Source organism: Grus americana, chromosome 5, assembly GCF_028858705.1.
Source record: "Grus americana isolate bGruAme1 chromosome 5, bGruAme1.mat, whole genome shotgun sequence".
In the NCBI taxonomy this organism is placed as follows: domain Eukaryota; kingdom Metazoa; phylum Chordata; class Aves; order Gruiformes; family Gruidae; genus Grus; species Grus americana.
In genome coordinates this window covers 43,764,204-43,781,186 of record NC_072856.1, presented here as the reverse complement: position 1 = coordinate 43,781,186, position 16,983 = coordinate 43,764,204, and the positions used below count along the sequence as shown (strand labels likewise).

The 16,983-nt window shown below is 39.3% G+C and overlaps 1 protein-coding gene across 12 annotated transcripts in view; it reads right to left on the bottom strand.

The window, feature by feature from the left end:
- The window catches only part of MIPOL1 (mirror-image polydactyly 1), a 198,528-nt gene that overhangs the window by 142,215 nt on the left and 39,330 nt on the right, over positions 1–16,983 (bottom strand). For 9 of the 12 annotated variants that reach the window (XM_054826653.1, XM_054826658.1, XM_054826656.1 and 6 more), the window contains 3 exons: positions 3,758–3,944; positions 1,180–1,315; positions 98–203 (listed from right to left, as the gene is read on the bottom strand). In XM_054826653.1, the coding sequence (XP_054682628.1) occupies positions 98–203; positions 1,180–1,315; positions 3,758–3,944 (429 nt within the window). Of the gene's footprint in view, positions 1–97; positions 204–1,179; positions 1,316–3,757; positions 3,945–4,550; positions 4,650–7,847; positions 8,794–16,983 lie in introns of all 12 variants that reach the window. The other 3 variants (XM_054826661.1, XM_054826664.1, XM_054826663.1) reach the window with 2 other exon arrangements.

Here is a 16,983-nt window from a genome sequence, read left to right as displayed (position 1 = left end):
TAGCAAATAAAGCTAACATTCACTAGGCCACGTCATATAGCAACCGCGGGCACTGTATGAGCCATACAGCCATCTGTTAAACGCTTGCCTACTGTACCTGCAATCTTTTCTGCAATCTTAGCTTCTGTAGCTCTCTCTTGCAGTTCTAAGTCCAGTTTTATTGTCTTCAGCTCCTTGTCCTTTTCAGACAGCTTATCTTGAAGCTGGATTGAACAAATGGACAGTAAGATTCTTATCTAGCTGAAACAGTCAACCAGATCTTTTAACCAGAACAGAATTTTGAATAATAGTTTCTTACCCCCCAAAATACAAACACTAAACAATACAACCAAAGTTCAATTAATTATGCTTACTTAAAGAACAAATGATAAAAACCATATTTTTAACATCTGCCCTATCTTGCTCCGTGAGACAAGCAGCAAGATATGTGCCATTTTTTTTATTTGGGATTGTCGTCTTCAAGTATCACCAGCTATGGTTCTTCTCACTAACGAAGTTCAGAATTACATGGAATGGTGGTGGCTGCATGAATAGCTTATTTCGTACCAAGAGTACTGACATCACAGCCTGAAGACACTGTGATGTAAATGCATAATTTTTCATGTGCATCGCCAGATAGAAAAGTGATATTCTTTCACATGTTGAGCCCTTTCTTTTAATTGGGAATTCACTAAATCTGTTCTTGGACAGATATCTGAGCTTGCCATTGAATATTCAATGGCACTTCATGGAAAGACTATAGACTGTTCTCTTGTTTAGGCATGTGCAACCGCTACTAATGCTAGAAGCAATGCAGCGTGCAAGTAGGATGGAATTTTCTTCCCCTCAACAAAAAGAAGGTATCAGGGCACATTCATTATCTAGACCACAGGTACAGAAGCGTGAGCTCCAGCTTCTATTAATGAAACAATGAAAATTGGTTTTGGTCGTCCTTGGTTTTTATCCATGATGCAAGAACCTATGTCACTGATTAAAAAGGTCAAAGGGTAGGATGAAAGATTTTTTTTAATTCCAGAGAAGCAGTTGTTAAGTAGACACTAAGAATCCAAAATGACAAGAAAGCTATTGATTGGTGCACTAAAATAAATAACAAAACTAAATTAGGAACAGTTTAAAATGTATGTTTTGTAAGACAACCATAAAAGAGCAAATACTGTGATCTGAATATCTCAATTGTACCTTTTTATTTTTGGCCCTCAGAGTGTCTAATTCTTTTAAAAGGAATGCAGTTTCTGTTTTTCCACCTAGATCTGCAGCATCTTTCCGTGAGGATATAAATTCAGGGAGCATCCTGTAAGCCTTTCTTTCTATGGTGCTGTGTTTAGGAGGGGAAAAAAAAGAAAGAAAAATAATGCAAAACCAGTTTCTGCCCCCTCCCTCTGAAATAAAATACACAGAAATAAATTATAAAACTTTGTTAACCATTGTAAATGTATTAAATAGCCAGTAAAATGGATGTCCTTCTATCACTTCTTAAATCTGAAATTCTGAAAGAAATCTGTAAATCTGGAATAGTAAATAAATATACTACAATGCTAAGGCATAAAACAGATTAATATAAATTGGCTATGAAGCCTATAAACAGAAAACACTTAACCAAATATTTAAAACCTGTGCTTAACACAGAGCAACCAAGTAATGAAACATCTAGGGATAAAATTGATGCTCAGGTTAAAAGAAACCAAATTATTTGGTAGGATGGATAATTCCACATGAAGTGAAATTAAAATATCCAGAAGACAAGATCTAGGAGCTCATCTTGCAGAAATCTGTAAAATGATAGTTTTATTCTAAATATTATAACTGACAACAGGAATTCCATACTGTATAGCACTCAGAGTTTTAAGGTAACTTATTTAGCCATAGACAGGGAAAAATAAGACAAGATTCAATGGCAACAAAAATTCTGTCTCAAGTTAAGTCTTCTATAAAACTCCTTGGCTATCTGTTGATACTCACAGATAACAGATCTCACTTGTCAGATGGGAGCAAAATCAGTAGATGAATGGATTAGAAGGGAAATGTTTTCTTCCTGATCACTACAAGAAAACTTGACAAGTCACACTGATGGTACAACAAAGACCATCACCTACAATGCAAATCACACTGACAACATTTCCTGGTTTGTTCTATATCAAGATACTTTCTCATCTTGTATTCTAATTGCAGTCTATTTGGGGAAGGACAGATTTTGTGCCGTTTATATACCATCTACCACAATGGGGTTTTGGCCTATAGCTTTAGGATCCTATACACAATGTATTTGCAGATGAGATGGTTCAACACACTGACTGCTGTGGGAGGTTAATCTCAGTGTTGAAGACCAGCCTGATTGCCAGTACGAGTGGCACCAGTGAAAGGCAGGAGCAACAATCTTTGGCTGACTCTGTGCTGGGCTGTACTTAAGCACTCAAGATTGTATTTGGCTTCTAGTGCAGGATGCCCCTCTACTCCGCTCTTGTGAGACCCCACCTGGACTACTGCGTCCAGCTCTGGGGGCCCCAGTACAAGAAAGACATTGAACTGTTAGAACAAGTCCAGAAGAGGGCCACAAAGTTGATCAGAGGGCTGGAGCACCTCTCCTATGAGGACAGGCTAAGAGTTGAGATTGTTTGGCCTGGAGAAGAGAAGGCTCCAGGAAGAACTTATTGCAGCCTTCCAGTACCTGAAGGGGCCTAGAAGAAAGCTGGAGAGGGACTGTTCACAAGGGCACGTAGCGACAGGAGAAGGGTTAATGGGTTTAAACTAAAAGAGGGTCGATTTAGATTAGATGTTAGGAAGAAATTCTTCACTGTGAGGGTGGTGAGGCACTGGAATAGATTGCCCAGAGAAGGTGCAGATGCCCCCTACCTCGAAGTGTTGAAGGCCAGGTTGGATGGGGCTTTGGGCAACCTGGTCTGGTGGAGGGTGTCCCTGCCCATGGCAGGGGGGTTGGAACTAGGTGATCTTTGAGGTCCCTTCCAACCCAAACCACTCTATGATTCTATGCATCGCCCTAACAGGATATCTCAGGCCCTAATGCAAAAAAAGGCAACAAGCCAGATGGGAAAGGACGATGGACTAGTTTTGGCCCAATGGGTCACCACTAGATCATGCTAAAGATAACAAAACCAGGTGTAGAATCTGCCAGACAGGTGAAGAATTAAGTACATCATAGGGCTCTACAGCCTTGATCCCATTTTCAAAAGCAACTCTGTCACTCTTCAGTTAAGACGTGGGCTTCAGAATGCCTAAGTCGCTCAATACTGGTAGCATGTTCCCTAGTCAGCTGGGTATACCTTCATACATTATGTGACACATAGCGTAACTGTACAAGTTTCTTAAGACTGCAGTAGAGGGCCATAGCTCAGTATGGAAATTAATGACAATAACTGACCAAAATAAATGACAGAATAAAATCTTCAGAGTTTGTATTACACTTTTCAACCATATTTGCCTTTCTCCAGATTCTTGTCACAGACTGCCTACAAGGTACTACAGCTCCTCATCTTTACTCTTCCAACTTAATCGGGGCTTCACCCTGCTTTATTCCTGCTTCCTACTCACTTCCACCATTTTCTACCAGTGCTAGAGAATAGAGTGGTAAAATGCTGCATTCCACAAGGAAAAGAAGGTAGATATGGTGAGTCTAAGTAAAAAGCTGACTTATGGATTCTCAGCTAGGAAGTAAACTTCCCTATCTTTATCCAAAAATCCATATGTATTTTGTCTATAATTTGAATCTAAAAAAAGTGTATATAGCGATATTTGCTTTTACCTTGATTCTTCAGGACTGGAATTATAATCACTTCGAGCTGCTCCTCTTTGACTGGTTACCGACAAATCTGAAAGTTTCAGTGCTTCTGCTTCTGCCTGGATGAAAAATTCTGGATTTTTTTGAGAATTCTGATGAAACTGAAACTCAACACAAAAGTCGTCTTTTTTCTCTTCCAGGATGTGTGTTTCTAATTGGAAATAGAAGTGAACACATTTTTTTTTATTTGGAGAAAGCAGTACAAACTTGAGATTTCTCACTTGAAAATGGCTTGCTACATTTTTATTTGTAGCAGAAAGGAGAAAGTACTCTAATTTCAGATTCACAGCTTCCTCATCCCAGTAAGGAATGAAAACTGTGTTACCTAGAGCACAGATGTAGGAGTTATGACCTGTTTACTTGATTTTTCTCATGGAAACTTGAAAAATTAACCACCATTTCCTAATCCCTCTTCCCCTTAAATGACTGCTTAAAATAGTGCTGACCCTAGGAAATTATATACCTATCTTTGGCAAAAATCAGCTCTACCCTAGTGAGACATGATGAATTTCTGCTGTAGATAGGTACCCTGGTTTCAGCAGGGGTAGAGTTAATTTTTTTCCTAGCACCTGGTGCAGTGCTGTGTTTTGGATTTAGGATGAGAATAATGTTGATAACAGAATGATGTTTTTAGTTGTTGCTGAGGACTTTTCAGCTTCTCATACTGGCCTGCTGAGAAGGCAAGGGGCGTCCAAGAAGCTGGGAGGGGACACAGCCAGGACAGGTGACCCAAACTGACCAAAGGGATATTCCATACCTTATGATGTCATGTTCCGTATGTAACTGAGGGGTGGGCCAGGAGGCAGGGCAGCTCTGGGTCTTGCTGAGCATCAACTTCAGGTGGTGAGAAATTGCTCTGTTCATCACATGTTTTGTATATTATTATTATCTTCCTTTTCTGTCCTATTAAACTATCTTTATCTCAACCCACAAGTTTTACTTTTTTAAATTATTATTTATTTATTTTTGATCCTCCCTCCCATCCCACTGGGAGTGGGGGAGTGAGCAAACGGCTGCGTGGTTGTTTTAGCTGCCAGCTGGGTTAAACCACAACAACAGGTAAATTTGCAGGTTGTGAACTAGATTCTTACTTATATCAAGGTCTTTTTCAAATCCATTTTGGCTACAAAAGGAGTATCAGCAAGCTGTAATTAGCAACAACAAATTTAAGGCACCATTATTCACTTCTGGAGAGTGTAAGGTACAGGCTCATACAACTAAAGAACTTGAAGAATGCAAAGCACAAATTGTGCCAAAGGGAAAAATTATCTGATTAAAATGTTGAGTGTGATAGTTCTCTTAAGCTTGGCTACTAGATATTTTTAGGACATATTTCTGATATCAAGGTATTTAAAGGAAAGAAAGATCTACATACCATGAATGTTCTTTCATAAAGTAAGAACAAGTAAGTTTTAATTATAGAACTATATTAAAAAATGAGGAGGAAGAAGCCTAAAAAAGCTGCAAATGGAAAGAAGTGCATATATTCTTCATTCTTTCATTTAAATTAGTAGAGAACAAACACGAGCTTTTGCTCATTTAATAAAGTTAGCGTTTCTGAACATTTTGGATAAATTATACAGTATACATTCTTTGATCCAACTTATTACTCCTCCTCAAAAATAATAAGAAGCTCTCTATACATTTGCAATCATCCACAAAAAGCCTGAAAATACACATCAATCAGTATCAAGGTGTCATGCTGCATGCAAGACACAAAAGCACAGACTGCAAGGCAAAAATACTGAAGGCTTTCTAAAATCTGTTGCAATAGATTCCTCTTTCTTTGAAGAAGGAAAGACACAGCCAATGGCCCAGGAAACATCCCGAGGGCACAGAGAGATGACATGTGGATTGGCTGGAGTCAGTTTAACAAGTTCCCATACAAAGCTATGTGTTACTACTTTGAGGAACAAATTACTGCACCCACTTGCTCATCTGTATTTTCCTTATATACTTCAGCACAAATCCACTTGAATCCACTCTCACCCTTCCCCTAAACTGTAACCACTGATTTTTGTACTAGAGGAACACCAATCAACAGCATATCTGAGCAGTAATAAGCATGTGGGGATCATAACTTGATAAAATATTCGTTAGCAAGTATAACCTAACACTGCTTTCAGTACTGTGATTGAAATGTGTTCCTCAGATCATTTCACAGCTAATGCAGAAATTGAACGCAGCCCACAACCACTTGCATTCTTTGAGCAAATGTATGCTGTTATTCACCAACTCAAAACCCTGCAGTTTTTGAGCAGAGATTTCCTTTTAAGTGCTGCTACGTTTTAAAACTGGATTCAATTTCTTGCTCCTCCTTACAGTAAGTAGTGAGGATCTCTAAAGAAACAGAGGCATTAAACAATTCACCATGTATACTCTAAGAACTTGCCCCAACTTAGGAGTGGCAACATATAAGGGCAAAATTCTCAATCCTCTCCAGTTAGTACTAACCGAAAACTAACCTAGTCTGAATTTCAATACTTGCAAAGCTTTTTATAGGAAGGCATACACTTGGCTAAGATGTGTTTCCCATTCGATTTCATAATATAAATGAACTGCCTATCAAACATCATCCTGTCCGCTTCTTCCATTTCAAATGCAGTGATCTGTATGTGTGCATATATATATTTTTGCAAATTATGCTCTCGCACACTGAACGGGAAGTGCAATGCTTCACTTGCCATAACAACTTTTCCTCCCCTTCTTCTCTAAGGCATCGACGTTTTCTATGAGCCATATATATTTGAAGTGCCTGAGGTGAAGTGTGTTGCATTCTGTGGAAGAATTCAAGCACAACACATCTGTTGCAATAACCAGTGACTGTATTGCCATGAAACTTTGTTGCTTGTTTAACATTACTGCACTCTCCTTTGGCCCATGCTATAGGAAAGAGCTGGAGAAAAAAAAAAAAACCCCTTCTCACTCCAGAATGCTATGAAGGTTAGATGACATTAGCTACCACAGTTACACTGGGACAAATCAAAAAAGGAATTCTATCCCTCTAGCATGAGAGTAATCAACTGAATAAGCTTTTCTTTTTTTCACAGTTCCTGTTTTTCAAATTTGCTGCTTTTAGTGCCAGAACTTGAAAAAGAGCTCACAGAATCGCTGTGGTTGGAAGGGACCACTGGAAATCATCTAGTCCAGCCTCAAGCAGGGTCACCTACAGCAGGTTGCCCAGGACCATGTCCACATGGGTTTGGAAAAGCTCCACCAGCAGAGACTTGGCAACCTGTCTGGGCAGCCTGTGCCAGTGTTTTATCACCCTCATTGCAAAAAATTGTGTCCTTGTATTCAGCCTTCACTTCCTGAGGCTCAGTTTCAGCCTCTCCTCATGCATAGGATGCTCCAGACCCTTTGTGGCTCTTTGCTGGACTCACTCCAGTAAGTCCATCTCTTTCTTGTACTAGGGAGCTCAAAACTGGACTTGACGCTCTGGATGTGACCTCACCAGTGCTGAGCAGAGAGAATGGATCACCTCCCTCCATCTGCTGGCAATGCTCTTCCTAATGCAGCTCAGGATGCTGTTGGCCATCCTTGCCACAAGGGCGCATTGCTGGCTTATGCTCAACTTGCTGTCCACTAGGACCCCAATCCTGTTCTACAGAGCTGCTTTCTAGTCAGTTGGTGCCCAGCATGTACACTTACATGGGATTATTCCTGCCCAGGTGCAGGGCTTCACACTTCCCCTTGCTGAACTTCATGAGGTTCCTCTCTGCCCAATTCTCCAGTCTGTTGAGGTCCCTCTGAATGGCAGCATTACCCGCTGGTGTATCAGCCACTCCTCACAGTTTTGTATCATCAACAAACTTGCTGAGGGTATATCCTGTTCCATCATCTAGATCATTAATGAAGCCACTGAACTGGATCCATTTTTTACTCTGGGAGTATGCCACTAGTGACTTGCCTCCTACTGGACATTGTGCAACTGTTCACCACCCTCTGGGTGCTGACATTCCATCAGTTTTCAGTTGACCTCCCTGTTTACTTATTTAACCCATACTTTGCTTCTCTATTAGGATGTTATGGGACACAGAATCCAAAGCCTTACCAAAGTCAAGGGAAACAACATGCTGCTTGATCCATGCTTGATTTCTTGCTTGTCAAGAAAGACTATTTTTGAGCTTGGATGAGGTGATCCTTAAGTATCAAACCAGCTCTCTTGGATCCCTCTTCTCTCTAGTACTGTATCCCAAGGGATTCTTCCAAGCCTCTGAGAATGCCAAAGTCTATTCTCTGAAGTCCACAGCTGAGATCCTGCTTTTTGTCCTGCTCCCTCTTCTCAGGATCCTGAACTCCACCACCCTGTGGTAACTGCAGCCAAGGTTGCCCCTAACTTTGAACATCCACAACCAGTTGTTCCTTGTCTGTAAGCATCAGGTCCAGCAGAATGACTCTCCTTGTTGGCACCTCAATCATTTGTGTCAGGAAGTCATTATCAATGGACTCCAGAAATCTCCTAGATCACTTGTACCCTGCTGTTGTCCTTTCAGCAGGTTATCAGCATTGTTGGAGTCCCCCATGAGGACCAGGACCTGTGAACATGAGGCTTCTTCCAGTTGTCTGAAGAAGGTCTCATTTACTTCACCCAATTCTCCTCCATGCCCTTCCCTCTTACTGGCAGGATCAAGGATAACACCATCTGGGTCCCCACGCCCTTGACCATCACTCCCGGAGCCATATAGTCACACATAATACTTCCCAGGTCACCCCAAGAGTATCACTGGTGCCTATGTGGAACAGCAGCAGGGGGTAACAGAGTCAGATGAGCCTCAGCAGCCTCTCTGTAACATCCTGAGGTTCCAACAAGCAGCAAAGCTCTCTAGATGACAGGTTGAATCAGCAGATAATTTTTTAAATTTTTTTTTCAAAACCAGAATGAAGTCAACATGTCTGCATGATGAGGTAAACATCTGCATTAGCAGCTGTACTTCAGGCTAAATCCTTAGGCATGTCAAGATATGGATTTTTACACCTTCAACTGTAAGTTACAGCAGCTGGAAATAAACAAGAATTTAGAATGGAACTAGACCTGCGTTGGCATTTATTAATGCTAATGCTGCTTCTTTAAGCAACTTATATTTGCAGCACACCTTTTCATCCAGATTCAATTCCCTCAAGCACATGGGTAAGAGTAAGCAGCATCACAGCAAGCCTGTAAGTGGCATTCCTGGAAACGTCAAGCGAAACACAGAGGATCTGTGGTTTTTCCCTACTGGCTTTCTAAAGAGAGAAAATGATGGCAGCCTTCTCCACTCAGGACTGGAAGCACTCTGCCCAAAGGCATTAAGGTTAGAGGTTTTTACTTGTTTAAGAAAGCCGTAATGCATTTTTTTGGTCAACATGCTAAATCTGTCAGTATAATGCTTTGGGGAAGACATTTTGAACACCATCAGATCAATGGGTGTAGTGAGATTTTATTTTTAACCTACTTCATTCTCTATGTAGTCCATGGCCCCCACCCCAAGTATTTTAGGCCTTGGTATGTGGTAGCTTCTTGTCTTGCTATTAAACTCAGTAGCAATATCAATGAAAACACTTCAGTGCTTTTCCTCGTGCCTCCTGCAAATTGTATTGTGCACTAATTACCAATGCTGCAGAGACACACTGGGGAGTAAGTAGCATTTGCAATAATCAGGCTGCACAAGGAACATCAGAGAAAGGGTAAAACAGCTTGCAAGCTTTGGAAAAAATGCCTGCAAGCAGTTTTCATTAAGTGGTTATGACCACCATTGATTCTGGTTCTTGACTATACTGAACAACTTATTTTCCATACAAAATAGAACAAGTTCAGTAGCCCAGATTAATATTTCACTATAGGGAGAAGCTGAACAGCTGATCTTCTGTATGTATTTATCTTGAATGAATAGCTCATTCACATTGAGGGAAAGAAGGAAATGTTAGAAAAAAGGAATATAAAGACACTAGGAATTAAAGCTGGGAATTGATTGTGAGGGACATAAGGGGAAAATAATGCTATCACTGCTTGAAATAGTAAAGACAGAACAGAATTCAATGTTGTTAAGCTGAAAGTGGTTAAAAAGTCAGGTAGAAACATTGGACCTAACACATTTTGCAGGCAGCCACTATTTCTTATAGCTGCTTCTTAGAAGTGGGGGACTGGCACCGAGATCAGGGAAAGCACAGCATTAGAGAATCCTGTACTGACACTGATAATATGGAAAGAAGTGCTGAAGATGTAATTGCACAAAAGGTGCAGATTCACCTGGAAGGCTAAGAAGGCAGCAGCTTCCTTCCCTGGTGCACCACTCAGCATAATCATCAGCCCTGTCATCCAGCAGAGGCCGGACGGGCACCTCCTTCCCCCCACTTGCAGCCTTTCAGCACCCCACACGCCAAACCACGCTGATCAGCTCAGAGGTTTGCGGGGGATCTCTGAGGACTAGCAATAAAGGAAAACAAACAAAACCCAATGGAACACGCACACAGCACTGCAAAACACATGGCTGGCTACAGATCTGCCTGCAGATGACTGTGGGGACATTGGAAGCCCTTGTTGGTGCTCCAAACCAGCTTCAAGTGTAATAGTACTTACTGCTTGTTACCTATAGCTTTCTAGTATTTGTTTTAAGCTGGTCTGTAGCACAGAGAAAGCGTGTCCTCATCTGCCTGCAAAAGACTGGATGAATGAACCCTGAGCAGGATGACAGTAAGGCAGAACAGGAGAAAGAGCAAAACCAGGAAGAGAACGAGCCATACACACGCCGGGAGCACAAGCAAAGCTGACTGCAGACTCAGTAGCCTACTCTTCCTACATGACACTGTCAGGTTAAACAGATTTGAAAAAAAAAAAAGTGGAACAAAACATTGTGCTACATTTCAGAACTAACCGCAACCTCAACTACTAAATGGCCCGAAAATTTCAGTGACCGACAAACTCTAATTTACTGTCAATCACGTATAGTTTTTCCTCAGTCTAAATAACAATGCAGCTTCAATTTCTGTGTGGTTTGTTTGGGGTTTTTTGGGTTTGTTTTGGTTGTGGTTTTTTTGGTGTTTGTACAATACCAAAACCTTTGAATTTCAAACACCAAGAGGGAATATTCGCTATCCAACAAAACCATCAAAGCAAAGAGCCACCCCACCCCTATACCAAACTAGCCTATTGCCAGTGGAATAAAAGGACACATTTACTACGGTTTAAAAATACCTGCTCTTGCTCTTACCTGAAAACCACACATCTACCTCAGCTCACTGCAACAACCGTCAAGTGTGTAAGAGCAGTACTCGAAAACTTCACCTTCTTTTTATTTTCACTAGACTAATTGCTATTCTTTATTATTGACTTTCAAATTATCTAGGTATTTTGTATATTAATAATATTACCAATATGTCTGAAAAGATAATTTTTGGGCATACATGTATGACAATGCACGCACACCTGCAAGTGTTCTAACAAGCTGTTAGCACAAGACAGTTGCTGCATTAATAAAAAACAATTTCTAATAGCTTCATGTGAAAAATGGAATATGAAATTATCTTAAGTTTGTAACATGTAATGCCACTGGACTTGAATTCTTAGATACATATAAAATAAATAAATAGAAATTAAATGTTTAAGTCTAATAGAAAACTTGAACCTGGTAGCCACTAACTTTTCAAGCTATGCAAATGAAATTAGTACTATGGCTGAATATTCCTTCACGAGCTGAAAATGATGAGTCAGCCTTTTTGTCAAAGACAAACATTCATTCACTCGGCTGTATAACTACTGGAAATTCTACCAAATAGAATGACTGGGAAAGACTCAGATTGCTCAACAGTTCACCCCTTACTGAATGATTAAAAGGCATAAATCCTGAAAATGAATGGGAAACCAAAATTAAAGGATTTTATAGGCATAAATATGCAAAGAAAGAAAATGAGGCTGGTAGAAGAAATCTGATCCTATTGCCTGGCATAAGTGGAAAGAAAAGAGTTGGTTTTGGTTTTATGCATTTTCAGAATGCTTGTTATTTCCATTTTTATTTGTATTTGAGTTGACACAGATGCAACATACATGATTTACATGCATATCTCAAAGGGCATTTATAATTTTTGACTTTTTCCTCACTATTTTCTTTTTCCCATAATCTGCAAACAAATTTTCAGAGTTAATCCCAAGAAAAGATGCTATACTTAATTTTCAAGCAGAAAGTCATTCCTGTTTCTGGAAAACAATTACAAAAACAGTAGAAAAAGTACAAGGTCAATACACATTTTCTCCAAAACAAACAAACAAACAAGAAAAAGTGCAGCTTTACTCATCCTTGGACTTACTACAGATTTACTTACGTTAGCAATTATTTAGGTCCCTTCAGTGCAGTGTAGTATACTGAGAACCAATAACCTGCAACTAACAGCAAATGGTTGTCCCTTCATGACACACTTTTTCTAACGTTTAAAGAGAGCTGGGCAAACTTTAAGATGCTTATTCAGTAGGATTCTAAGATCTCACTAAATCCCTCCCGTAGCATTGCAGAATGGCAGTCACAGGAACCCAATAACAAGTGAAGACTGAGCTCAGAGTAGCTTTGTAATACAAAGCTAATTCCTTTTATTTCTCAGCGCTCTGTGCCCAGCCAAAACGCTGCATATACCCAGCCAAGCCCTTAGCAGTAACGAAGAAAAAATCACCACGAAGATACATTGTATGCTCAGTGCCCCAACGATACCTGTGGGCCCCGCCGAGAGCGCCATGGGTCAACACAGAAGAATGAGGGCTATCAACTTAATTTTAAGTTGACTGAGTTAAGTAAGACTCTTAGAAAGGTCCCGAATTTTACATTGAGATAGGATATCTGCTCTTATTTTAACAAAAAATTGACAGAGGTTCACTGAAATAAGCCTTAAAACCAAGGTTTTCTGGAAACTCTCACAGATATTTTATAAGGGATGCATAAGCACTGTGATAGTAATTCTAAAGCCACCAAAATTGAGGCACACAGTAATGAAGTAACTGGATTGAGGTCACTGAGCAAGCCATGGCGGAAGTAAAACTGCAGAAGTCCGAGGCACTGTATCCATGCTGTACCTTGGAGCCTGTGCTACCTCATTGGCGGCCCTTCCTGCTCCTGTCTCCTCCTCAGATACCTCAAATTCTTCTCTCTGACACAAGAGAGGCTTTAGCAACTCATTTCAATTGGACTTCAAAACAAAAAAATACCATTTTTACTTACAAATGATAAAGTAACATTTGCACAATCAAAAAATCATGAAAAATTTCAAATAAGTAGATTGGGATCCCTCCACACTCCTTTATGATGATAATTTTCATTCATATAACAGACTACAGTATTTCTACATTAGAAGACAGACGTGCAGCGTACAGTATATACAAACTTCCTGTAATTTCAATAGTAGGCAGAAGAATTGAAAGAACTATTTTTTTTTTTTAATTTTTTTTCATCAACTTTCTTTCTAATACAGAAAACTTCCAAACAATTAAAACTATTTTAGAAGTCAGTCAGGTTAACAGAACAATACAATTCAAATGCTCAGTCTCTGGCTACAGCTAAGCATTTATGTTGTCCAAAATCATGATCAAAGAGAACAACATATTCTTATTGGAACTTTATTGAGAAAGTTCTCTGCAAATGAAGTAAGAATAACCTAAGTTATATTTTGCACTAATGTCTTAATTTGCTCTATATGGCACATATACACACTCAAAAAATTGAGGCTTGAAAATATTTTGTCTGCTAAAATACAGACAGAACTCAGAAGTTTAACGGTTCATTTTTTTATTCCTTAAAGGAATCTAAAGAGAATAGTGAATTCATTCTGTGTTAGCAATTTAAGCGGGGGGACATCTGTGTTACTTTGAATGCTTCTTTATTCACCTGTACTTGTGTGGAACCCTGGCAACACCCTTCATAAAGAAATAAATTGAGAAGGAGATTAAGAACTGTTGGAATTATTCTGGCAAAGGCATTTTTTTTTTTACAATTCTCCAAGGATTTTGATTATTTTAGTAATGTTTCCCTCGCTCATCTCTCTCACCAAGTCTTTTGCCCTCCTATTTTGCATCTAAACAGCAATTGTGTACAAACTGGTGAATATTTAAAAAAGAAAAAAGCTTCTAAGTCTTCAAAATACACAGCCAATCATTATTTTTGTATTCACTGCAGTTAATCGTGATGCATTTATTAATGTGTAAATATCAGACATTTCCTTTGGCATTCTACTCTCCGTTTGCAATTCATTAACATATTGTTATTTTAAAATATTAGTCTCTGAGAAGACACCAGATTTTCATTGGATTGGTCTCACACTTGAAAAAGCATTTTTATATTCCGAATGCATCAAAATAGCAGAATCTCTAGGCAGATACTAAGTGGGATTCACTGAAACACAATGTTAGTTCTAATGGATGGATGATTGTGTTTGGTCTTTTGAAACTTTGAAGTATAGGTAAGTCTTGATCACACAAATTAATAAATCCTAAAGCTGGAGTTAACAATAACCATTACACCCAAATTCTGCAGCTTAGCCCAGCCAATTTTTCAAAAGGTCAGGTTGTGAACTGGAGAAGATCAGGGAGGTCCACCGCATAGCTTTGTTGCCAGGCATCTCTCGTCTGGATTGTTGCAGGCATTTATTAGTATTCGTCAGCAGACTCAACAAAGCAAACAAGAAATTCAAGCACGAATAATAAAATGAAATGCTGCTATATAACCCTTTGTCATTCAGCAAATATGGGACTTTTTAGCTACATTGTTCCTAAACCTGGGTTACTACTTTAATTTTTCTCCACAGTGCTGACTGAATGAGTATGCATGTGTGTTAAATGCAGAGCTCCCTTAACAACTGCAGGACTGCCATTTAATCTGTTGGTAGATGGACCATTTCCTGTGGGAACTCTAGCTATGATTTCCAGATCCACCAAATAAATCTCAGATTAAGATTCCAAATGAAACCTGCCTTTGGCAGATAAAAAATGTCAAGATGGATATAAACAGTAAAATTATAAATTATCTAGGTGTTGCACGATGACTTGATGTGCATTTTTTGTTTACACTTTCCCCGATATCACAGCTATACAAGGCATTCATCAAATGTCACACTTTCATAATATTGGAGGCATCATTAAAACTGTTTGGCTAAGGACCTTGAAGTGTTTAAGCAGTAGCTCAAAAGTATATTTGTGCAAAGTAGAAGAATAAATTTACATATCAGCAGCAGCTCATAAGGGATGGGTAAATATTCTGTTTATCTCTCATTGTAATTCAGGTTAGTTTAAATACAGGGTTTCAGGATATCATTACAGCCTATATGGAGTTATTACATAATTTCCAAACATAGTGTCTGCTAGAGTTTTACTAAGCATGCTGTGTTTATGTTTTCTAAACCAGCCAAAAACAAAGTAAACCCTCCCATTCCATTTTTCTTTTGCTATTGTCATACCAGACAATTGCTTTTCACACATAACCCCTTCCATTATCTAAATCTTAATGATCCAGAACTCCCTTTTATCTAGGCAGGGTCATGTTTCCTGATGCCCATTAATTATAGTGAAAATTCTCTTATCCAAATGTACTCAACCTCCCCTGCTGCAAACAAACAACCAAGGCTTTGCTGAATTAGAGTTCTAAACAAAATCCCAGAAAACTACAGCTTTAGAAGTGAAGAAAAATATTGTGATTTTAAGTGTCCAACACAAAAGTAAGGTCACTCTGCAGAAAGTGCCAGTAAGACACCTTGCCCACCCACTCTTTACTCTGAGTAAATGGTCTACTAAAAATGCAGGTGAACTCTCAGATAAGAGTCTCCAAAGCACTCCCTGGAGAACCTTTTCTTAATACTTTTTTTTTTTTTTTGTTATGTCTTTGCTCTGTACTTAAGCTTCATTCTAGTTGTTATTAAAACAGAAGCAATGCAGCTTTCTAAAGAAGAAAATAACCAAATTCCTCTTGCACTTGTGCCAGGTCTTCTAAAGCTCCTTCCGAAGCACTACATAAAAATTACTGTGGTAATAAGTGCTGCTCTCCCTGAAGCAAGACACTTCAAGACATTCTGAAGTCAGCTGCACTCATACTTTAAACACTTAAGTGATTCAAAGTGCAATACTTCAAGGTATGCATTCTCCCCATCTTTAGTGCTTGCAATACGCGGTGCAGATAAGGCACTACACATTTTCAGCGTACTATAAAGGGTCTAACAAAATCATATTCACAACACTCCAATGAGTCTGGCAGATACTGGATACTTAATTGTGCTTCTGATGAGGAGCCTTTCTGCATGCAGCCTGGCCAGAAATGCACTGCATTTAACCATTCAAAACATACAAGGAAAGAAATGGGATGGAAAAAGGAGACATGAGAATTTATACACATGAAAGTGTGATTATATTTACAGGAAACACCAGACACTATTTGATGATTTTTTCAGTTATCATTAGATCCTTTTTATCTTCCAAGTCATGGCACACTATTCCCCCTTTTTCCATGCAAGATGTTTTCTTCATCTTCCATTCTTAGTGTTGCTCAACAGTTACTGGCCACTTTTCCTATGTTTGACTCATGCAAGATCATCCTCTCAACCTCTCTTCTGCCTCCTATACTGTGCAGAGAAACCTGCAACTACTCTTCCCGCTTTGCAAGGGGATCTCTGACAGCTAGCACACAGAGTTCGATGCTGAAGGCACAGCGCACATGGAAGACACTAATCAATTGAGCCACGTGCGTGAAGAGGACTCTGCCTCTCTGCATATCTCGTAGATTCTTCTGCATACACACCCATGCAATATCCAGGTCTTTCTTTCCTGGGTAAACAGCATTCCTTATTGCTAAAAGAGGGAGGAAGAGGAAGAACAGGCTCACAGTATCTCCTGTTGAGGCATGTAAAAGAAGAAACAGACTTCAATATGACAAGTATAGTTTATTCTGCCTCTACTACTGCCTTGGAAGAAGGGCTTCAGATTTTCTTTAGAGAGTTTACAGTGTAATGGGTGTATTCTGGAGAAAGGGGAAGCAGCACTTTTATAATTAGTTGCTTTTAACTCAACTACAGCATCAGATGAAAAATCTTCATACCACCACATTACTCTCAAACCTTTCTTTAACCCTTCATGTTTGTGTGTGTCTATGTGTGCTTAATCACACAATAGTAATTCCAGACAAAAAGTCCTCGTAATTACTATCACAAAACCAAACCCATAAAAAAGTATATTAAAATCATTACGCAAC